Below are 24,340 nucleotides of genomic sequence, written 5' to 3'. Positions count from 1 at the left end.
CTAATATTGTTTCATTAAAAGAACATCAGAGAACGGCTCTGAAGGCTTTTGTTGGTGGAAACCATGTTTTCACCCTTCTCCTGACCGGACTTGGCAAGTTTTGTTTTCCGGGGCGCGCCCGTGGCGGAGCGGTTAGCGTGAACCATATTAGGAGGCCTTTAGTCCTCAACGCGGTCGGCCCGGATCGACTCCAACTCGTAGCGCTTTGTCGCCTGTCTCCCCCTCTTCCTGTCAGCTCACTGTCAATAAAACGCGTGCCACTAGAGCCACACATAAAAAAAAAAGTTTAGTTTTTTCCTGCGTCGCTCTCACAGCGTCACAGGTTAGTTTCGGTATGAGTGGTTGAAATAGCACGCCGATAAAGATGACAGACAAGAGGCTTATCCAATCATATGCAAGGATTTTTGATAAGGCCCAGCCTTCTGAAATGCCATTCCTATGGATCAGTCCCAGTGGAGCTAGGCGGAGCGAAATAGATCTAGCTAGAGTCAGGTTAGGTTCAAAGTGCTTTACATCAAAAAACGTAAAAACATCAAACATATCGAAATGGTCACAGGTTGTGAGACCAGTAACAAATATTAAAGTGTATCAAGTGAAAACATCAATACACAACTTTGCGATGACGTTTGGAAAACATTGTGCCATCTTAGCCCTCGGTAACTCTGAAGGTGCGTTCACATTGGTGCAACAATGTCGGCACTTTTGCATGCTGTTGCTCGCCTGACATTATCACACAGCACTTGACAGCAATCGCACAGCGGGCGACAAGCCAGAAATACAGCAGTACTATGGCGCTATCTTGTGACACTTTCTCTTAACTGCCACTCTAGTCTCCTCGGTCATTCTTCTCCAGGCTTGGTCCTTTCTGGACTTGTCTGGGTAGTAATAATTAGTTCAGTCATACAAGTCAGGCCGACCGCAGACCGCTATTATCTTCCATGCTTTTCTTCCATGTTGAATGAAAACTGCTTTGTCTCAGCCGCAGTCCTTCACCACACATCACAGCCACATCCAGTTCCTGATTATTTGCCTCACGCCACAAGACACAAAAGTTTAGATTTTCCTACTCCAACAACTGTCTCTTCGCATCCCTTGCTGGTTTTGTATCGTTTTGGCTTTGCTTTAATCGCCAAAATCACATGTTTTGCGTTGCTAGGATTGCCTCTGTGGTCTCATTTACCATTGCTTTGCATCACGTTGCTCCTGTGTGTCACCTGTGCATAGGGATGTCATGTAAATGATATCCCTATGCCTGACACATTCACGCTCAATGTCAACGCACCTTAATGGAGCTGCAGAGAACTATCCTGATGTAGGGACCCAGCAAACATGTGAAAAGAGATGCACTGGCCAGATCAGAACAAAATTAAAGTTTTTGGCTTACTGTCAGGAACCCCAGGCAGGACTTTGATTATTCTGTGGTAGGTTCCTGGGGACCCTGCAGTTCTGTTTAGGTTTGCACATATTAGTATTGGTTCTAGTCAATTCTTAGCTTTTTGTTCTTATAAATGTTAGTAGTTATTCGTGTTCTGTATTATTTGTATTTCCTGCCTGCCCACTCTTAGTTTAGTTAGGTTATTTCCTCATGTTGGGTCATTCTTGTTGTCCTGTTAGATTCTGTTCTCCTCCTGCTCCTGCCAGTTCACTGCCGCCCTCTTATTCGCCGTAATTGCCTTTACTCCTCTCACCTGTGCAATTTGCTCCACCTGCTGTTCCTTCCACCCCCCCACCCCCCTATATAGCCTGCCAGTTTAGTCACACTCATCGTTAGGTCCTCCGTCATACGATCCTGTTCTCCTCTGGGCCGTGTTCCTGGTTCCTGTCTTCCCTGCCATCTTGTAAAGCTTCATTTGCCTTATTTCATTAAATCACTCACTAAGCAATAAGCAGTTTCCCAGTTTCTTGTCTGCGCTTTGGTCCTTATCTGTGTAGCACAAACCTGACACGTACTGCAAAAAGCGGTGGGGGGGAAACTAATTGGACATGGTGGTGTTAGCACCATGCTGTGGGGAGGCTTTTCCTCAGCAGGGATGGGTAAGTTGGTCAGAGGTGATAGGAGGATGGTTGGAGCTAAAGGTCCATCCTGGAGGAAAACCTTGACTTGAGTATGGGGCGGAGTTTCACCTTCCAGCTGGACCATTGCATTAAACGCACACACAGGGCTACAGTGGAATAGTTTTAACTGTGGCCTTTTCATGTTTTAGACTGGCTCAGTCAAAGGACAGACCTGTATGCAACTGGGAATTTGTGGCAAGATCAACTTGAGCTATTAAGAAAAATGTACAAAAATGTAGAGACGGACCAAAAAAGTGTAACAGCTTGGGGCAGCCTTAGCACAGTTCCATTTTGTGTTTTTAATTTTTTTATTTTTTTCGTGTCTAGAATGTCCTGACGGGGAGCAGTGGAGGAGGAGCCTGTCAGAGGAGGCCCCGCTGTGTGAGAGAAGCTGTCAGGACATTTACTCTACCTCCCCTGTCAACTGCAGCCGGTCCGCCGAGGGCTGCGTGTGTCAGGAGGGGCTTTACCGAAACCCAGCGGGCGTGTGTGTCATCCCCGCCCTCTGCCCCTGCCACGACCAGGGCATCCTGCGAGAGGTACACAAACACACATCTGTGCTCATTCAGGAGGTGAACAGACACCTGATGCCTAGTAATCCTGGCAGCTCGTACCCATTGTAAGCCCATCATTGTGTGCTTGAGCCGTACCATGGATATGGTGTTTGCGTTTCATCCCATTCATTCTCATTCTGGTATTTACTCATAAAGAAGAGCCTGTTAGATGATGAGCGATGGGGCTCGTGGGCCACATTACACCACAAGGCCTCTCCATCCCCTCAGCCTCATTCATTATGTAGCGAGGCCTGTGGAAAGCCTGTTCTCTGATCACAACTGGGCAAGCCTGCCAGGAATTATTTATGAGGGAAGGAATATTAGAGCATTATTGAATTAATCAAACATTGACAAGAGTTCTGCTCCCCTCATCTTTATCATTCTTTCTTTTTGCTCTCTTTTCTCATAGGTCTGCTTTATTTCTCATGAGCAAATCTTGTTCAACTGCTTTTTCCTATCTATTCTTCTGTTGCTCTTAGTCTTACCATCTGTCCCTGGATTCCTACTTTCTGTCACATAGTGATCACTTGTGTTCCTATAAACACCGTTTTTTGTTTTTTTGTTTGTTTTTGTTACATGGTACAGCTCAGTGTGACCAGATGCTTCTGTTGAGGTAAAACCGGTGAATTTGTGTTGCATGCTAACTAGGAGGAAAAAGGACCGGATGTAATGCGATCTGAATTGCAGTATATGACTTACTTATTTATTATATTTGGACCTAATTAAATTTGACACAACCTATAAAACTGTCTTGTAAAGTGTTGTGATGACATTGTTTATGACTTGAATCAAATTGAATCTAACTCAACTGAACTCACATATAAAGATTAGGATTTAATTCTTATATCGTAAGAATATACGGAGCTCAGCAGGTAACATTCTGCCAAATTCTCTTTGTTCAAGTCTGTCACAAGGTTCACTTCCTCCTCAGGCATCAATCCAATAATCCTGATGACTGTATCTGCTGTTTACTTAAAACATTTATATACCCTGACAACATTTCTGATTTTTGTTTTTCAGATATTATGAAAGAGATTAGGGAAAATGTTCTGCTCATGGTTAGTGGTTAGGTAAAACCATTTATTATTTACTCTTTCTAAATCACATAGACACCAAAAAAAAAAACTACCCAAATGACTCTTTAAACAACCTGGAGATTTTTGCCTGGTAAGAAACTCACAAACTGAAACACATGGATTTAAACGGCCCCTAAAGGTAACCATCCTCCCCTTTGATGTGTTTTCTTGTAATTAGTGAGTGTGTAAACCGAGTCAGTGAGTTTTTGGGCCCCTGGCAGAGCTCAGCATGTGTCATCCAGTGCTTCACTAGCATTGCAGAAGAAATATGAATATAGCTGAACTTCATTAAAGGAAAATCAAAAGCCAAGGAATTGGGAATGCCAGTAAGCAGAGAGCCAACTATTAAGAAGTAGCAAATGAGGGATTCTGTTGAAAGCCAGCCAAGGCCGAGTAGATCAACAGATATCTACAGAAACAGTCTGATGATTCTGCAGGCGCAGGCGTTTCAGAGATGGACAGAGATCACTTGGATCGCTTTTTGTTCACATTCAAGACTAGATGATTGTTACACCACACCATGTCACAAAGGAGTTGATTGTTGATTTCTGGAGAAACAGGGTTAGCTCAAACCCCTTTTCCATCATAGGAGAAGAAGTGGAGGTGGTTGAGGAATGTAAATACCTCGGTGTTCATCTGGACAACTGGATTGGCGATGCAACAGTGAAGCCGTCTATAAGAAAGGACAGAGCAGCCTGTACTTTTTGAGGAAGTTTAAGTCCTTCAAGGTTTGCAGCAAGCTGCTACATATATTATATAAGTGTGTTGTTGAGAGCATCATCTCCTCTGCTCTCATCTGTTGGGACAGCAGTATCAGAGCCAGGGACCTAAAAAGGCTCAACAACCTGATAAAGCTGGTCCTGTTCGGGAGATGACTGTATAACCTCTGGAGATGAATATGCAAAGAAGGATTCTTTATAAAACCAAGGAAATTATGGACAACCCTGACCATCCTCTTCATGAGACTGTCTTGGGAAAACAGTCTTCAGTCCGAGGCTTCTTTAAATACGCTGCAATACAGACCGCTACAAGAGATCTTTCCTGCCAACAGCCATCACTATCTAAAATAACTGTTTAAAGAATGTGGATCAATAAGCGTTACAACATTTATTTTCCTGTTTGGATCAATAAAGTATATTTGAATTTGAATTCCAGCCAAAACTGACAGCTATGTTGTTCAGGATGGAAGAAAAAAAAAAACACAAACATCAGCTGACTTACAAGGAAAAACGAAACAGTGTAGCAGTTTCAAGACACACAATAGAAAGGCACTAGATGAAAAATTGGCTGCATGGTCAAATCACCAGAAGAAAGGCCATCACTATGGCAAACAGCACAGAGACAAGCCTTAAAACCTCGGGAACAAAGTTTTTGGAATGATCAGAACAAATTAAAGCAGGTTAGAAAATGGATGGATGGGCAACAACCATCAGTTTTACATTTGGAGAGGAGTCAACATGGCTGATGAAAAGTATCTCCTACCTACTATGGAACATAGAGGGGAATCACTGAGGTTTTGGGGATGTGTGTGAAACAAAGGTTCAGTGAACTTGATTTTTAACTTAAAGTTTTTAAACACTGTTGGGTCCTCTGTCAAAGTTAATGCACAGATCAACACCGGAGAAAAGTTTGCATAGATCAGCCTGGAATTTAAGCGTGTGATGCGCTCGCCAGTTCCAACACAACAATGATCTTAAGCTGGGCACAGAATGATACCCCAGCATTTTGTGTGTGTGTGCATGCCAGAATGCAAGAGCTACCGACACAAAGAGACTTACAGTCATCTTTGCTGCTGTAAAATATTGCATAAATGAAAAAGAATATGTACTTAGGCCGTGTTCATCATGGAAGTTTGCACAAGGTTTCACTGTCTGAGGTTGAATGTCTTTGGAGGTAAATGTTTGTCTGGAGTTCAGCTCTAAAGCATTTGTATTTTGCAAAAGAAAGACTTATTTATGTAAAATGTGAGATTCTTCGGTTTGCACATAAGGAACGTGTTTTGTTCTTTAAATAAAAATGACCAGTTGCTGAATGGGTCATGGGACCTAGAGCAGCCCATTCTAGGTATGGGGCACTATGTCACAACAACAAAACTAAACAGTTATGACACTTACCTGATGAGACGTATTCTTGGTTCTGTGATGTTGGATTTAATCTAGAGGGGTGAACGTGATCTTTTTAACAAGTAACTCTATGACTTCTCAATGTGCTGGTCCAAGTGGTCTGCTGTCAGATTCCAAAACACGGAGGGATACTGTTTAATTGTGGGACAATGCAGTGTTGCAAGTGGCCTTCACGGGCACTAGACCTGGAAGTTACAGATCTAGCCCCATAAGTGGCTGAAAGATACACAGTGCTTCTTTAAAAAGCAAGAAAAAAACCTCAAAAGCTGTTTACATGCACAAAATTTCACGATCAGATTGATATTGGATTAAAAAACAAAAAATGATCGTATTGTACCATTTATATGGGCACAAAATCAGTCTGATCATGATGTGCATTTATAAGCACCTGGGTTTATTCAGAATAGAACCACTCTGATGTGCAGTTATCAAATTTCCCCAAACAATGTTGTTATGCTGAACAACATAAAATAGCAAACAAAGCAGTAGTATATCAGTTTGTTTTTCTTCCGAGATCCCAGGCTGGACATGCACCAGGTTCTAATTACGGTTGAAACGTTACAGTAGTAATAGTTATTTATTTATAAATTTTAATGTTTTGAATAGAAAGGTAGCATCGGAAACAGAGACAATTTTGCTTCCTGACATATTTCCGCCACTCAACGTAGAAATACGTCAAGTTAATGTTGGGGGCGCATGCGCACTCAGGTCAGTTTGCAGCATTCAGAATAACTTGATCCTGACAGGCGTTTACATGCATGGCGATCGGATCGTCAATCATCATAAACCACCCCTCTCATTCTGAATACAATTTCACTCTATATCTGATCTCCATATTCTGATTCTGTGTTTACGTGACACATTTGTATTTCCATCTACCCTTTATTCTGATTACTTTTGTCCATGTAAATGTAGTTCATGTTTGCTGAACCACAGCACTTTTTCATTATGTGAAAGTTTAATAGTGGAACTCTATAACGATTGATTTGTTGAAGTTTTTTCATTCTATAATTACACACTTTTTGGATTAATGAATATGGTTAGAATGGAAAAAGTGATATTTAGGCAAATAAAAAGGGGAATAAAAACAGAATTCGGGAGAAAATAAAATGGAATTTGAAAACAAAAAAAAAAAACGGATTTCATGGGGCCCTATGTACCCAAGATAGCCTATGACTTTACAATGGGCCGCTTTACTGTCTGAGAAAATAAAATGCCTCAGCCAGATTACCACCAAAGACTTCAAGCTTCCATTGATGTTAAATGGGCTGATACGCAGTATAAAGCACTAGGTTATGTACAAATTTGTTCAGGGTTATTTGGGCAGCTTCTGTTGTCATTGTGATTGAAACAGAACAAACACAGAAGAGGGAATGACCTCACCCAAGCATTAACCATGAGTGGCAGAACAGTTCTTGTATAATGTGTCTCTTTCTCTCAAAAACTGTAAAAAAAAAAATATTATCTTTTTGTTTTTTTTCCCATGTGTGTGAGCCAGGTGGCATCGGACTGGGAGGAAGGCTGTCTTTCATGCAGCTGTGTGAACGGGAGAAAGCTGTGCCAGCCGAGATGTCCTCCACTTGACTGTGATGAGGTGCGCAAATCAATCACAGAAATCAATGAAATCACCACCAGAATAATCTTCTGTTCCTAAAAGATGTAAATTCCCAGATGTTGTGCTGCCAATACTAATTTTGTTTCAACCTGTTCAAAGTTAAAACTGATGACATCTTGAGTTTGCTTTTATATGAAGTACAACGCTAGGGAGAACCTTAGACCTAATTTCACGTGTATTAAAAGTGCACGTCAATGTTATTTACATTAAAATCAGCCCAAGATGCATATGCCGTATGCATAACCAAACAGAAAAGGCTCCATCAGGATTTTGTAGTCCCCCGATATGGATCTGAATCATTTAGGACTTGGGCCCATACTAAAGCCCAAGTCCTAAATTTCTCTTAAACTTTTTCACTAAAGTAATTTCCTTCTATATAGTTGAAGACACAGTGGGTTTAAGAAAGCAGGACAATGACACAATACATTTCATCTGAATCAAAATGTCTTTACTGTTGTGGCTGTGCCCCACTGAACTCGCTCACCAGGGACATTCCTGAGGCAGCAGTCTCTTTTACCCAACAGCAAGGAATCTTTTTTTCTAACATGGGTTTCTACAGGAGAGCCTTGTGGTTCTGAAGATAAACTGGATCTCTGCTACGGAAACCGTTTCAATAACTATGGTAGTTTTCTACGGTAGTTGTTCTCCCCTCAGGACCAAATCAGATGAAGGACCTGACAGGTGGGTACACTACAAAAAGGGAACAAAAAGTAAGTAATAATTTCTTAAAATTTGTGTATTTGCCCTTGATTTGATTGGGTAAATAATCTAATGTGCCAATGGAATTAGCATTTTTACCCCTAAAATAGGATAATTAGATATTCTGCACTTGAAATAAGATGATGGAGATGAGTTGTTCTTATTTTAAGTGCAAAAATCTTATTCCATTGGCAAATAAGACTATCTTCTCAAATCAAGAACAAATACACTCATTTCAAGAACATTTTACTGTTTGTTCCATTTTTGCCGTGTAGGAGTTTTAGGACAGACGTTCAACTAAAGGTGGAGCTTTGCTGTAACCATTTCCCACTAGCTGAATACATTTTATTTCAGTCATCTCCCAGTTCATCCTCCTCTGTCAGTAGTATTTCCTGTTCTGTTCCTTTAAATATTGACAGGAGTTCTGGATTTTTTTCTTTCAAACTGGGCGTTTATGCTCAATATAATTTTAATTATTGTGTATTTAAATTTGTGTTCAAATACATTGATAGCATCTGCCCGCCTTAGTGCTTCCCAGAAGGTTAGTTTACGAGACGGAAACATATAAGAAACCATAGTAGAAATGTTTATCACTACCCATACACCTGATGTCTTGCTGCTGCTGAAAATGTTTTCATGCTGAGCTAATGCTAGAATGCTTCTTAGTGTTGATCTGCTTGATCATTTCATCCCTAACATGTTTCTTCCAGTAAATCAAGTGTGAAAAAAACTTACAGAAAGAGTAGTTCTACTGCTGTAAAAACGTTGAACAGTAAACATTGTCAAGCATTAGTGTTTCAGCTGTTCTCTGTGGGGCTCTCTCCTACATAACAGCTGTCTGAGAAGACCACCCTGAGCAGGGACACACAGACAGGAAACTGCAGCAGCCGATGCAGTTTCTCTTTCACTGTGGACCCCAGAGTGAAAACCCGAATCCATTTCATCAATAAAATAACTGCTATTGTCAATAACATCCGTGCTCTGCATGGGCAAGTTCAAATGAACAGGACCATCAGTGCAGGTCAGAATTTGGAGCACTTTGAGTTGAATGATGGCGTTTTCTTATTCTGTGACAAACATGAAGGTTGTGCAGACCACCCTGACGTCATTTATAGGAACTCTGTTTGGGGGTAAATGAAAGATTGTCATTATTTCAGAAACTAATATGGAAATTTCAAGCAATAGGATGCTTAGCATTTTCCTTCAATTTGAACGGGCTGACTACTGAGTGTATGTTGTACTTGCAGCTGAGAGAGAATACTTTTTACTTACTTTACTAGTCCTACCTTTTTATTCTTGAAAAGGGCTAGGATTAGCAGTATGGTGTCAGTTAGGTTTTGGGTTATGGTTATATCAGACTAACCTTTTTTCTGACGACAAAAGTTTCAAATATGTGAATGAGAGCAGCTGTTTTTGGTAATTGGGCTATTATCAATAATTTTTATGTAGGAAAAGACAACAGAATAAAATAAAACACACACTAAAGACTCACATAATTCATATTCTAAATGGTGAATGACACCATGACCTACATATGCATCTAAACTTTATTTCAGATAAAACATAACAAATGAACCAGAACTAAGTTTTCAAATGCAGGCTGGGGTATTTGTAGTTACTGGCGCCCGTGGTCATTTAAGGAGTAGCGGACATAAAATCGCAGACAGTACACAAACAAAAGGGATTGGTAGTTGAGATTAGTTGGGAACTCTGGTGACTCAGCAGTGAAAAATGACCGTCATCAGGACCTCGATCTGATACGTGGGATCAGATGCCATGTGCAGCAGATTAGATTCTGGTCCTACCATTTTGGATTAGATTTTAAATAAGACTGTCCTCATCTTAGTTCATCTACTTTCATGGTTATTCATTTTACATCTACCCAAAGGCGATGGATATTCTAAAAACCCTGTGTCTCATTGCCTTCTCTGTGAAAACACAGATATGCAGAGAAGTTAGTGAGGACCTTCTGATCTTCCAAAGCCTGACCCCAAAATTCATCCGGTCAGTTTGTTACAGCATGTGTATGAATTTGAAGCAGCTCAGTCCGTGTATGGGTCCTTTTGTTACAACATTCAGTTTTATTTTGCAGCATTAAGGATGTGCCATTGGCTGAGAATAAAACCATTACAGACCCCGAGAATGTTCACACAGGCACTTGGATGCTTTTAATCTTAAAATATCTTGCTGTAATCCTGTCTGTAACCAGGAAAATCACTGAATTACGGTGATGTATTTTAACACAATTACAAAAAGTCTTAAACTGCTTTACAGGACATTTTTGGAATTATAGGAAATTACTTAAAATTACATTTATCCCATTAGGAAACAATGCCCTTTGAAGACCTTTAGAAAAAAGGAGGTCTTCAAAAATATAAAAAAGCCTTTATTTAACTGGCTAATTCATCATAGAACATTTAAAAACATAAGGAGAAGCAACCCACGCGTAGCAGCACAAGCAGCCTTCTTTAGGGTGTGCTTCACAAACAAACAGTTTCCCCTTTTGTAGGCAAATTTGAAATATAAGCCTCCAGAGAGAGTACAAGGTATAGAAAAAGACTGTTACCAGTTAAGCCTAAGCAAATACATACAGAAAAAAGATGATCACAAAAAAGGACTGAAATCTATTTCTTCATTCAACCCAGGGTAAACTGTGGCCAGTAAACTGTATATGTAGAATGTTTCTCTTTGTAAAAGTAATTTTAATCGGTCAGACCTTTGTTGGTAAGATCCAACTAGTTTCTGTATGAGGAAGAGAGAATGAAGTTCTTGAGTTTGTACTGAAACACGGCTGACCCAGAGAGAAAGGTTCTCAGTGAGTCTCTCTGATTAATGGTCAGCCATGACTCCAGAGTGGAACGGTTCACACACCGTCTCTGGTGGTCTCAGCAACTGTGGCTGAAATGAATCCTCTCCCAGAAGAACATGAGAGATGCTGTCTGAGAGTTCCTGGATCGATACCTTATGGTCCAGTTTCCTCACAAGCCTCAAATATTTCCTTACTGTCTCTGCTCCTGTAAAGCAGAGACGGTAAGAAAACTGCACTTTTTTTTTTACTGATTAAGACTAATTCTGCTTCGGCCTTATACACCCTGCATTTGATTACAGCTGATGTTATATGATGCTAACCTAAGGCTGGCATCCCTTAGGGCAGTGATGCCCAACCTTTTCTGACCCCACGTTGCCATATCATGAGTACCCCCTCAGCCAAACAGGTTGATGGCTCTCCAAAAGTAGAACGTACAACAACTGAATATAAAATTAAGAAATGTGAATCAGTGCCTTAGGGAACTGGAACTGATTGCCTTGCATCAGGACCAATACTTGTTTATTGGTCTTTGACTACAAGTCAGTGCAACCTTTCAAATTATGTAAATGTTTTGAATATTGCTCCTGATTTAAGACTGCTGTGTTGCTGCTCAGGTTATATTGTGAGGACAGAAAACATTTACAAATCATGTACACCGTACCTAAGCATTTCTCCTTTTCCCCCTTTTTGCCTACTTTGATTAAACCCCACTCCTACAACAGGGCTGTGAAAAGGCTGTTATCAAGCTGTTTTATTTTTTTTTTTGTGAGATGCTATATAAAACCCAAAGTCAGACCACAATCAAGCATTCAACCAATTTCCCACAACAATGCTGCAGCCAATACTACCAGTTCTACTTTACCAATAAAAAAAAGCTCCCCTCTGGAGGCAAAGTTCAATATAGCCACACCAGGAGAAATGTGCTGTCTCATCTTTGACATTGTGACCTGAATAGTTATTTTTAGCATGTGGATGCTGTGCGTAGGCAGCGATGAAAGGAAATGGGCCAAAGGAAAGCAACGGTTACTTCTCGCACTCTCATATCCCTTCTCCTTCCTGTTTGCTCTGAGTTATGCCTCCGTGAAGTTACACCACAGTCCTTTTCCCAGTTGGCATGAAAAGGTCATTTAATGCCTGGTGGTTTCCGTCTCGACACTGCTTTCTGTCAGCCTGCCGTGATTTATGAGTCAGCTTTGAGCTCCTTGTTCAGGCTGCTTCCCTAACTGTGTTATCAAAGCCCGTGATGAAACCTGTCAGAAGGTTTCCTCTCAAACGCAACTCGATTTGTCATCTGTCAAGTCCAGACAGAACATTATACAACAAACACATTCAATGAAGTGAATTAGGAGAACAAGTTTGAATGTACTATGTTCTCTTATCCACTGAAGGCCAAATGTATACATAGCTATTCAATAATATTTGGTTATTTTAATATTTTAATGTCCCCTAGCAAGATGAGGAAAAACTAAAGGCTCTTTGTAGTAATTAGCAAGGTTCTGACAGAACATTGGACCTTATCTAAAATGAAAGAAGTGTTTTGCACTGGTTGGTCTCCCTGACTTGAATGCATACTCCATAAATTTTCAATACGGTTAAGTTCAAGGCCATTCCAGGGTCTTTATGCTGACCTGCTTTATTCACTTCAAACCAGTGCTGATGTGTATTTGGGATCATTGTCCTGTTGGAACACCCAGTTGTGTCCAGGTTTCACTATGCTGCTTTCTGGCAATTTGTGGTAAAGTTAGAGAATTTGGAAGTAATCTTAAATTTTTTAAATATTCTTACACTTTGTGTAAGGCACCATTGCTGATGCCACTGAAAGAGCTCCACAGCATGTTGCTGCCACCACCATGCTTTACAGTAGCTTTAAAGCACATTCAAGTAATCTTCTTTTTTACCATCATCATTTCATCCTTTACTTTGACTGTCATCTCTGTAGCTTTCTTTGTCTTGTCTGAGCATGAAACTTTTCTACTGGAGGTATTTGGCTTGTACATGTGAGAAGCTAAAAGGTCAGTTTTGAAGTAGTTTGGAACCTTCTTCTGGTGTAGTAAAACTCACTTCACCATGGACATCAACACTGCTGTACCTGACTGGCTTCAGCCTTAGTGCTTACTGAATTGTTCTGTAACTCAGACCAATTTCCTTTCACAACTGGATGACAGTTTTGGTCAAACAAGTGGAGATTTGAAGCATCTGGGTGTCCCAGCGGGACAACGGTCCTCCACACATGCACATTGGTTTTACAGTTGATAAAACAGAATAGCATGGGCATTTTGGAATAGCCAGGACCTACGTCTTCTAAAAACTGTATGAACTATAGTTAAAATCCAGGTAAAGGGCAAGACGCCAACCCAGTCAATCCATTTCTGTCATGTCAGGACTAACAAGAGTTTGTTGTTTCTCTGCAACTTGACAAGGCAAAAGCGTTCCCAATATTAGCAATAGCAGACGCCAATATTTGAGTCTCTATGTACCATTGTGAACATGTTAGTATGCTAATATGCATGCCATATAAACTCGTTCACTTGACTCTTAGTTTAACAATTAAATGTCTGCTGTGTAAATATTCTAGTAATTATTGAATATGGGATAGTGCAGCCACCAGAGTTTACTCCCAGACTACATCAGCAGCTCTTCTAGGCCATGGTGATCACACGGCACCAGACGTTTCTTTCTTTGTCTGCACAGAAACTGTCCTGCATCCCTTCTCCTCTGCAGCGTCATTCCTTCCCACTGCCTCCTGTGTGTTTGTACAGCCCTGTCTCCTGTACTATTTTTAGGCTCCTCATTTGTGTCCCTTTTCCCACTTTTTAGCCTGGCTGCTCTGAAATACCTGTCTTGCTGTTGGCCCAGTTAAGATTAAAGAGAGAAAAAAGAATATAATGTGTGCTCATAATTTAAAGCTATGTTCTATATTTTTTTTCTCCTCCGCTTTCCTTAACTAGTAAAGAACATGGAGGAAGGATCTATAAGTAGGTCTGATATCCTAGTTTCTTTTGCTTCAGTGAAACGCAAGTTTACACTTCCATGTTTAAATTCCTTATTGCTCTACATGATAAAAAATGTCATGGTGTAGGGAAGCCATAGAATATGGGTGAGCAAACAATACCTTTGGAACTTGAGTGATGATTTCTTGAGGATTACATCAATCAGTTAGAAATCTGGGCGAATAGAAAATCACATGCAGGGTTGTCAAAGGCTCCATTGTCAGGTCAAGTATTACAGTCTCTCATCCAGCTGCTGCTCATCCTAAACGCTACTGCCTGTCCTGACCAACACCAGGATCCATCATAATACACAAATCCTTAAGTCTGACTCCATATTTATCAAGGGATATCATTTAAACTATCATTTACATCAGTGGTTGGTCTTAGGTCTGATTACATTTCAGGGTTGCTGGTCTGGTATCAACCATGGAGACTCCTCAGGTCACCAGGGCCAGATATAAACTGGAGTGAGGAAGCATCGATGAGGAGCATTTCTAAACCATTTGTTCCTTCACATCAGGACTGAAACCATTACTATTTACTTTTCCATAAAGAGCAAAGATTTCTTTACCAGTAAATTTTTTCCTTTTTTTATTTGTTTTCTATGTGGTGCTGAATTTTGACTAGGGTGGTGTTTGGATTTTGTTTCTAATTTTATTCTCCTGTCTCTCTTCCTCTATTTTCATGTAAATTATTTTGATATACACTATTTTGTGTATGAAATTTGCAATGCCTGAGGAATGCATTATTATTATTATTATTATTATTATTATTATTATTATTATTATTATTATTATTATTATTATTATGGTTCTTTAGTTTGACCCAAAACCAGTGGAGCATTTGTTTTTCAGTGAAGCTATTCTAACAGCTTCATTCTGTTAACAGCGAATGCCTAACACAGAAACACATAACCAGGCCCTTTTATGAACAGCTAATCTAATCCAACCAACCTAATTTAATATAATCTAATTATATCTTCGGAAAACTTAAAAAAAACTGGAAAACATAAAAACAAACCTACATAAAATCAGGGAAACTGTGATCTCACTTGTTGAAGACCAACAACTTTACCTTTCTGGCTTTCCAATCAACCCAGTTTGGGTCTGGAGAGGGCGTCAGTTTTAATTTAAGGATGTGATCTATCAAAGACTACGCACAGTACCATGGAACAAACATCATAATCTTAAATTGGAATTATTCATTATTCTGTAATAGTCTTCACAGCAAGACCCCTGAAAAAAAAATCTAAAATGAATGCTCCGAAGTCCCACATCAACACGGATATTGAAATGATGATGTGTAACTGTATTCCAGTTTACCAATCTTGTTCAGGCTTTTCTAAAATGGTGGTAGATAGTTTGGGTAATTTTGTTCTCACAATAAAATTATCTAAAATATTTTTAAAAATTAGATAATAGCAGTTTGGAGGGAAAGAGGCTGAGTGTTTATGGAGCTTATGTAAAGCCCTCACACAAAAAATTTCAAGTAAAATTTAAAATCAATAACTTACAGAGCACCTGGCATCATTGAGAGGACACATGTGGCACCGTGACCAAGTTGTACAGAACAATAGTTGAAAAAGCTTAACAAAAACCTGATGTGGGGCCTCCTCTTTTTGCTTTCTTCCCTTAACTCTTATCAATTAGTAAATAAGTCAATAAAGCATTAGAAAAACAGCTCCAGCTTTGATATTTTACAACATTGGTTAATCTACTGATCCATCTATGTATTTGTGTTTTGCTCTATGATACTCTATCATTTCTACATTTCCGGTATAGAATAATTTTCTTCCTGATTCCAGACCTTCCCATAGCTCTCTGGCTGACTTGATGGAGCCTGATCTGCCATGTATAAGAACTTCTGTTTAAAGTCACTCTGTAAAAAAAATGGTGTACTGTAGACACTTTTAAAAGTTATGCTGACATGAGAAGTAATCATCATCACTCTTTCTCAGGGCGAAGTGAAGGTGGAGGAACCAGGCAGCTGCTGTCCAGTCTGCAGAAAACAATTTCCAGGTTAGTGCAACATGTGGAGACTTTAGCTCAGTGTTTGGGTACCAGTCATTAGTACATAGACAACGGAAACGGAGAACTGATGATCCTCTGGCGGACGTTTGCATTGTCATGCTAATCTCAGTCATCAAACAATCTGTCTCATCTTTCAGCTCTTTGTCAATCTTTGCGAGTTGTGATATAAAGCAAAGGAGATGATACTCGTGTGAAACAAACTGTTCTGCACACATTGAACAAGCCCTAAGGCTGATGGCCTCCAAAGCACTTCCGTCGATGTGAATGCTCGATTATTCATTTGATAAAAGGGTAAAAACTGAGTGCTGCAGTTCCCAATTAGTGAGATTACATTACTTAGCCCACACTGGAGCATTAATCTGTCTCCCTGTGGAGGAAATGTCACATGCTGTGAGGGGCATGGCAATGTCACTGAACTCTCTGCAGAGAACTTTCCAGCTCCGCCTTCTTTACATCATTCCTCTCCTTTTTTATTTCTTTGCAAAATCTAAATGGTACCGTGCTCATCCTGTGTTTGTTCTACTCTGTTCTGTCCCATCTCACCGTCTGCCCTTCACCTCGGTCCCCTGCCTCATTTGTCCGTTTCCATCAGGAGAGCCTGTGGCGGAGTGTAAGCGCTACGTTGAGGTCCGGAACATCACCAAGGGAGCATGTCGCCTTGACAACGTGGAGGTCAGCTTCTGCAGGGGACGCTGCCTGTCCTGGACTGATGTCATCATGGAGGTATGGCCAGATGAGATGAACACTGAAGCATAAATATTGTCGATCTTACTGTCTGAGCATCTCAGTTCCATACTTTAGTAATACTAAGAAATTTAGTATTACTAGAATTTAGTAATGCTAAAAAACTGCCTGATGTGTTAAGATCAGTATTGTTTTTTTGAACTAGAATAAACCAAAAGTCGTAAAGTATTGATTTGCAGGGATTTTAATTTACAAGTAAAAGCTAAGTGTGCATCATTAGTAATACAATAAGATCCCTAAACTTGGACAGTTTACCATTTAGGTATTAAGAATGTAAATAATTCTTAATGTTACTAATGTCACATTTAAATCCCAAACAAATGCCTCAGCATTATTAAGACATGTCATCACAATATGTAGAATAATTCAAGAGTATGGCTTTTACCATCCATCCATCCATCCATCCATCCATCCATCCATCCATCCATCCATCCATCCATCCATCCATCCATCCATCCATCCATCGTTCTGTCTGACCGCCTGCCATACATTCATCCTCCACCCACCTATTCCAGCTCCTCTGGTGTGTTACAGAGACATCCACAGGTCAGCCATGACATAAAATCTATTTAGTCGGTCCTGGGTCTGCCCCGGGGTCCCACTGTGTGAGGATGCTTAAAGTAGTTTCCTTTGTGGATGTCTAGAAGGCATTGTTGACAGATGGCCAAACCACTTGAACACTCTCCAGGCACAGGAATCTGAAGTAATAAGTCTCTTTCATATTGCTAACGATGACATGACAGACTACTTCAACCTGTACAGAAGACTGGTTCCAGAATCTGTGTTGCTGATTGAGGTTAAACCAAAGTTGTCTAGTCTGGATCTCTATGCTCAACCACGGAGGACATGGAAAGTAATGAGGTGTTTTGATCCAAACGAGCTATGCATCAGAATTTCATCTTGTCTGCATTGCGTTTGTCCTCTATGGGAACTGTTGTGCATGGCTGGCTCAGACTCTAACTTCATAAGCCTCAAGGGCTTCACCTGGCAGTTATAGATGAGCCCATTCCCTAGCCTGGTTCCATAATGAAGGTTCTGTATCCCGACTCCATGTTGTCTAATGACCAAACCTGCCATAATCTGGTGACTTTCTGATTTTCTCTCTCTTTGCCTGTGAAGCTTCCAAGGTCTTTAATTTGTTCTGGTAAAAATCTAATTGTTGCTTAATACTCTTTAAGTTCAAACTGAGTTACACGTTCAACTTTAAGCTTAGATATGACATCCCAAGAAAGCTTCATAGTTTATTAGTGGATAGATGAGCCAGGGTAAACACATGCATTTATCTTTTTGTTTTTATTTTCTTCTTGTTTTTCACATGTTTTCATCCCTTTAAAACAGCAAATTCATCACCTCGTCACCATGGTGACATGACTCTTCCCTGGCATCCCTAGCTATACATTGTGAAAAAAAATAACGTCAGCTATTTCGGGTAGATCAGTAAAAATAAACAACAGCTCTGCCAAATGTATCATCATCTCCCGTTGCTGTGGTAACCAAGAGAGTTAAATGGTGACTGGGCAGCACAGAAAAGTTTTATCTTCATTCACCAAGCAGAGTTGAACTGCTATGTAGGAGGATTTATCCTTTAAATGGACATCATTAATAAAAAGACATGTTATTAGAATTTGACTTAGAGTTGTGAACATTTTTTCTTTAGCACTGAATCTTTAGCTCTTATACTCTGCATTTTATTTAGAGTGGGAGAGGTCTCATCTCTGCCGGATGAATTTCAAAACTATGCAGATTCATAAAAAATTGTAATTGTGACTATGAAAAAGGCTGGTTGTTGTGTTGACATAACCTGTCCAGCTACATCTGACTTACATCATGTGTATTCAATACACACCTTGTCAGTCAGGACAGGCTCAGACTCTTTGGTCTAAAACTTACCTGACCAATCACAGCGCGGAAAACAGGAGTTAACGATGCATCACTCTTTACCCATAATGCAGCAGCACTTATCTGTAACCATAGCAGTCAAGATGGTGGCCGTAGTAATGTTTTAGTGATGCCCTTTACTATGTCTTGAATGAGCTGGATACATCTTTAAAAACTTAACAACTGGCTGCTCTAAGAGCTCAAACAGAGCATGTTGCTTGGAGTTTACGTTACATTCTTAGTCATCTGACTAGTTCTACTCTTTTTACCGCTATCTCTGTTAGTCCTGCCTTTGAAATTGGTCTCTACCAGCGGCTTTACACACTGATATCCCATGTTTATGGCTTAAGTCAGTCTGGCCGGCCAGACTAGTCTTAATGAGCTATGGTTCATTTACCACCTTCCTTTCTTGTTTTGGTCATTTCATAGCCAAAATTTTCCATATTTGAAATGAAGCCATCTGGTGACATGCAGCCAGAAATCATGAACAACTTAACCCATTAAGCCACTGAGCTAGAGTGAAGAGACCGCTTCGATTCGTACATGGACCACCACCCAGCAGAGTGTAATCTACACGATTGAAGCAAAACCATTTTCAGGTTTCTTAGGTCCACTTACATAGGCTAGAGGTGCTGAGTTCAACCCCAACAGTCCCACAGACTCAGATCCCACTGACCAGGGTTCATTGGTTCACACCCACTTTGGCCACTTACCAGGTGTGCATGGGCATAGTTTGTGCTCACCTAACCCACTGATCCAGGCTGAAGATTCTTGAATTAGCCCTAGCAGTGCCACCAACCCCAACTGGGAAGGGGTAATTTACCCCATATTGACCCATTTACCAAGCCCCAAGATGCAGGGTTCATGCCTACATGGACCCAATACCACCACCTTTGCTTTTCCTCTCAGCTCCTCATCTGTCAAACCCTTGACAGCCCCATCAAACAGCCAGGTGTCACCACATTTATAAACCTGTGACAGTGTTGCTTGCCTGCCTTGTGTTCCAGTATTTAAAGAAGATCATTGCTTTAGCCAGAATGTGCTCAAACATCACCTCCCTATGCACCTGGTAGGGTAGCATACCCAGCTTGATCACCAGCTAAGCCAGTCAGCCGTGGAGCCTTGGATAGCTATACTAGGCATTTACAAAGTCTTTGTCTTGGAGGACCAAAGTGCAACATCGCACTGCAAAAACAGTGATTTCCTCTAGAAACTTAGTCTTGTTCAAAATCTGCTATTACATTCCACTTTTACTCCAATTCTATTTGTTTTAACCTGGGGTTGACACCCTCGCCGGACAAAACTGATGAACCCTTAAATCTTTGATAGTTTGACCCAGTTGGCTTCCAACCTCTAGTTCTCCAGGATCTCTGCCAACCTTTGCAAGACCAGGTCATGTTGCCATCTGTTCCAGCCCTGCATTAAAGCTGTCTTATATCTAGCTAGAATGTGTTGCAGGTCTCTCCTGCCAGACCATCTGTGCATGTTCAAGGAACTCAGAAGGGTGTCAGGTGTAGCCATGATCCACTAGACGAGTCAGGCCTGAGGTAGCCTCCAAAGACCTGTCAATGTGATCGTCCTGTTCTGCACCACCTTCCATGTTGTCTATCTCCCTTGTTATTGGCAGAAAGCTTTGATTTCATACATTTCATGACAGGACTTGATGTTTCACAAAATATGCTTTATTTCTTCACGTTTACACCAAAGTAAAACAGTTTTACTAATGCCAGCATTCATAGCAAGAAAATAAACAGTGAACAGATATTTTAGGTTTTTTTTACTTCTATGGTGATAAAAGTGTTATTTATTTCAACCAGTTGAATAATCACTCTCATTTGACTCCTTTGTTCCCCTCTTTTGCCTTTACTAATCCTCTCCACATCTAGGAGCCCCACCTCCGCTCTGAATGCGAGTGCTGCAGTTACAAGCTGGATCTGGTAAAACCAGTCCGTTTCCTCAGTCTGCAGTGTGAGAACGGAGACAGTGAGCAGGTCTTCCTACCAGTCATTACCAGCTGCGAGTGCACCAGCTGCCACGGTGAGGAACACGGGGCCAGAGGGATTTGCATGTCTGTCTCCCATGTCAGTATGGAAATGAGGCATATGCTAAAAATTTTCACAAAAGACAGATGAATACACAGTGCTGACTTCTAGCCATTAGCATGCATTTGAAATGAAAAAAGTCAGACTTTAATTTATATATTTTTATTAATAGAACTAATAGACTCTAACCAAGCAGACCTTTTCCTAAACTCTTTTTAACTAATACAAATTAAAACTGTAAGATCAGATCACAGACTCACTAAAGTTGTATGTTAGCCCAGCAAACCCAGGCTCTGAGCACCAACGGAGAACTCATTAAACCCAGACATGGTTAGGGCAGGAACTTTATTAATGGTTGGCTGCAGGCGGTTAATAATCAACAAAGCATTGAATCTACTTGGGGCATCTCAATTAAAATATTTTATTTATTTCACTAAGTCAAATCAAAAAGTGTTGTTCATTTATTATTTGTATTTAATATACAAAGGATGATATATTTGTGTTTACTTCTGTTAACTGTAACTGTCGCTTCATGCTTGCTCGGTATGAGGGATTGCTGCAAAACCATGTACAATGCAGACGACTCTCCCTGTAGCTCTACGCTTCTCCTGGAGTGAATGCTGCTTGTCGGGACTTTGATGCAATGAACTGGTTTCCTTATATAGGACATTTTTGGGTCAGATCTGTATAATCTGACCCAATCTGTATAATATGATTGAATTTGACTTTGTAAAGTGCCTTGAGATGACATGTTTCATAAATTGGCGCTATATAAATAAATTTGAATTGAATTTAATTAATAACGATGATTATAGCTTAAATTGATTAGAATGCAAAATTCTAATTTTCAGACAATTCAAGTAATATCCTAATTCTACCCATTGCCAGTATATTCCTAACCATAACCTAGAATATACCTCTGAACCTTACCTGCAATCCTAAAAACTGCACTAGGACTGGGCTTTGGTCCCCATAAGGCCCATCAGTCTTCAGAAGATTATATGCCAGAAAAGGACCTAAATAAGTGATGATCCACACACCATTTCAAACACAAAACTAAAATAACTCATATTGATCTCTGTTGTCACACATGTCACTTTTAGACTGCATTTTGGGTTATCACTGCGTTTTCAATGTTTTAATTCTCAGGTTCAAAACATGGGACATGCAGGAAATGATAGTGTTCAGAGATATTTCAAATCTTGTAATCTGTTGGAAGCAAATGTCTGTTTTAGCAAAAAAGCCAGCCAGCATCACCTCCCTGTTTCTTCTCTTCACAGGAGGCGACTTGTCCAGACGTTGAGTGACTGTGTAGCTTGACTGTGTGTGTTGATGAGTGTTTGTGAGTGTGTGTCAGGTGGAGAGGAACCAGTCTGAACCCCATGCTGAGCGAGAGCAGGATTCTGAGCGCCAACTCTGTGATAGATGGATGTTTCTGGGAGGAACAGATGGATGGACAGTCAAGTGGAATTAGTTCTTGCTGAAGGACACCTTGCACCATATAGCTTTGATCGTAGTTTCAAGTTCTTGTTCTCCACCTTCTTCAGCCTGTACAGTCTTTTTCTATTGCGTATTTATAGAGTTTGATCTAAGTATGTTTTATTATTCAAGATGTTTCATAATTATGATTGCTATCAGTCTTCTTGTTTCCATCTATTGAACTTATCAATAAAAAATTTAATAGGGAAAACCATGTCTGTCATGTTTTTTTCATTCAACGGTTTGCTCTATGACAATTTACTTTTTACAATTTACTGTTGGTGATTGTAGATGTGAAGGATCCATACGCAGGAAGACTCATGTCAACACAAATTTAAGGACAGAAGTGAAGATCCAAAACTTAAAAAAACAATGTTGAAGAAGGGAAAACCAGCATAATGCTGGTAATAGGCATGGCATTGTGGAATAAAGCAGGAACTAACTGGAGGATCTGACACATGAGTGACTGAAGAAGGATAAATATACAGTTGAATCCAGATAAATGTGTTCTCCTGAGAGCTCAGTTGACACAAGGTGTGCAGACTTTGCAAAGGGCTGTTGCAGACCATTAAACTATTGCCTTTTGTTTTATTTTCCTTGTCACCTTGAGCCCTGGTTGTACATTGTGTGTTTGTGTTATATCATTCAAACGTAAAGGCCAACTATATTCATCTCATCACTTCTCCAAAACATTAAGAACCCAAACTGACAGTCTTCCGATGCCATCATTAGACCATAGGGGGAATTATAAACCCTGGCAGGAATGACTTCCTTAGGGGCAAATAATCTGGAAAAAATTGCTTTAATTTATTTTGTTACTCTGGGTCATCCCCATCCATGGATCACCATTCTGTTCCCATGTGCTCACTATTGCCTCTCTGTTTATATCCTTTGATAGTAAATTATAGAAATTGTTTAAAAGACCAAAATTGTAAATAGGGCTGCACGATTTTGCCAAAAATCAAAATTGCGATAGATTTCAATCATAATTACAATTTCATGTGGACTTTTCTCTGCATTAACCACAAACAACAAAAAATGCCTCTAGATAAAGATGTTTGTAAACGACTATTTAAAACAAGAAATTTTACCTTTTTTATTAATCATAATATTATTATTCAAGAGAATAGCTTGTAGGGTTGGACATCAATCCTGGTTGAACATAGAGTGGAAAATACAACCAACAAACAAGTCTAGGTATTAAACAGTTAGAGTGGTACTTAATTCTATGGTGAGATTCCTGAAAGATTCTGGTAAAAAAAAAGGATGATTATATAAACTCCAAAACAAATAATAAAATGACAAGATCTCACTGCTGCTACTCTCTTCGCTCCCATGTGGAGGCAAACCGCCTTTAAACATATTACCGACACCTAAAGGCCCTTACCCATTAATTGTTACATAGCCAAAAATGGCATACCTCTGCGATTTGGAATTTGTGTTTTTTGAAATTGTTTTTATATTGCAAATGTGATTTAATTGTCCTGCCATAATTGTAAATATATGAAATAGCAAAGGAACAAAGTTGTTACAAGGTTACTTTACTTAATACAAGCTCTATGTAATAAGTAAAGTATAACAATTTTTCCTCTTAATATTTGAGCACCTGAGACTGATTGTTAAATAAACCTTTAAACAGTCACCAATACCTCCATTACACAATTATATATCTGCCTTTTATTTCACTTGTATAGCAAGGTGTGCTACCTGTGGTAAATAGCAATATATCATGTTTTTGTAGCATATGCAGTTTGATTCCCAGCTAAGCCAGGCTGCCACAGGTTTTCTGGAATTGTTGAAAAATGATGTGTGCTGAGCATCACAACGCGTCACATATGCTACACTGTGAGGGAATCTGTGCAAGTGTTACAAAACATGCCACAACAATTACCCAATAATATCATTACTAGGGCTGTCAATCGATTAAAAAAAAAATCTAATTAATTACATACTCTGTAATTAATTAATCTAAATTAATCGCATATAATTTTTGCTGTTAAAGTATTTTAAATATTTAAATTCAAATGATTCAATGAATAATCAGCATTAGATACATTAAAGTGCTGTTTTCAACAGCAGACAAACTGAACTAAACAGACGCCAATGTCAAACTGAACTCACGTCAACAGGAGACGTCAACTGAAATAATAATAAAAAAGATAACCTGAATTTAACAGACGTCAACATATTCCGTATTCCAATCTACTTTTTAGGCTAATTATACACAATTTAGACCTAGTGCTATT

The 24,340-nt window shown here is 39.8% G+C and overlaps 1 protein-coding gene across 1 annotated transcript in view; it reads left to right on the top strand.

Moving 5' to 3' along the window:
* scospondin (subcommissural organ spondin) overlaps nucleotides 1-22,297 on the top strand; it is a 151,229-nt gene extending 128,932 nt beyond the window's left edge. Inside the window, exons 110-115 of the mRNA XM_036125764.1 lie at nucleotides 2,383-2,594; nucleotides 7,307-7,402; nucleotides 15,879-15,939; nucleotides 16,544-16,674; nucleotides 20,460-20,610; nucleotides 21,896-22,297. Coding sequence (XP_035981657.1) covers nucleotides 2,383-2,594; nucleotides 7,307-7,402; nucleotides 15,879-15,939; nucleotides 16,544-16,674; nucleotides 20,460-20,610; nucleotides 21,896-21,918 — 674 coding nt within the window. The 3' untranslated portion in view covers nucleotides 21,919-22,297. The remainder of the gene's footprint in view (nucleotides 1-2,382; nucleotides 2,595-7,306; nucleotides 7,403-15,878; nucleotides 15,940-16,543; nucleotides 16,675-20,459; nucleotides 20,611-21,895) is intronic.
* The last annotated feature ends 2,043 nt before the right edge of the window (nucleotides 22,298-24,340 follow it).

This window comes from Fundulus heteroclitus, chromosome 21, assembly GCF_011125445.2.
Source record: "Fundulus heteroclitus isolate FHET01 chromosome 21, MU-UCD_Fhet_4.1, whole genome shotgun sequence".
NCBI lineage: Eukaryota > Metazoa > Chordata > Actinopteri > Cyprinodontiformes > Fundulidae > Fundulus > Fundulus heteroclitus.
This window is presented reverse-complemented; position numbering and strand designations above follow the sequence as displayed.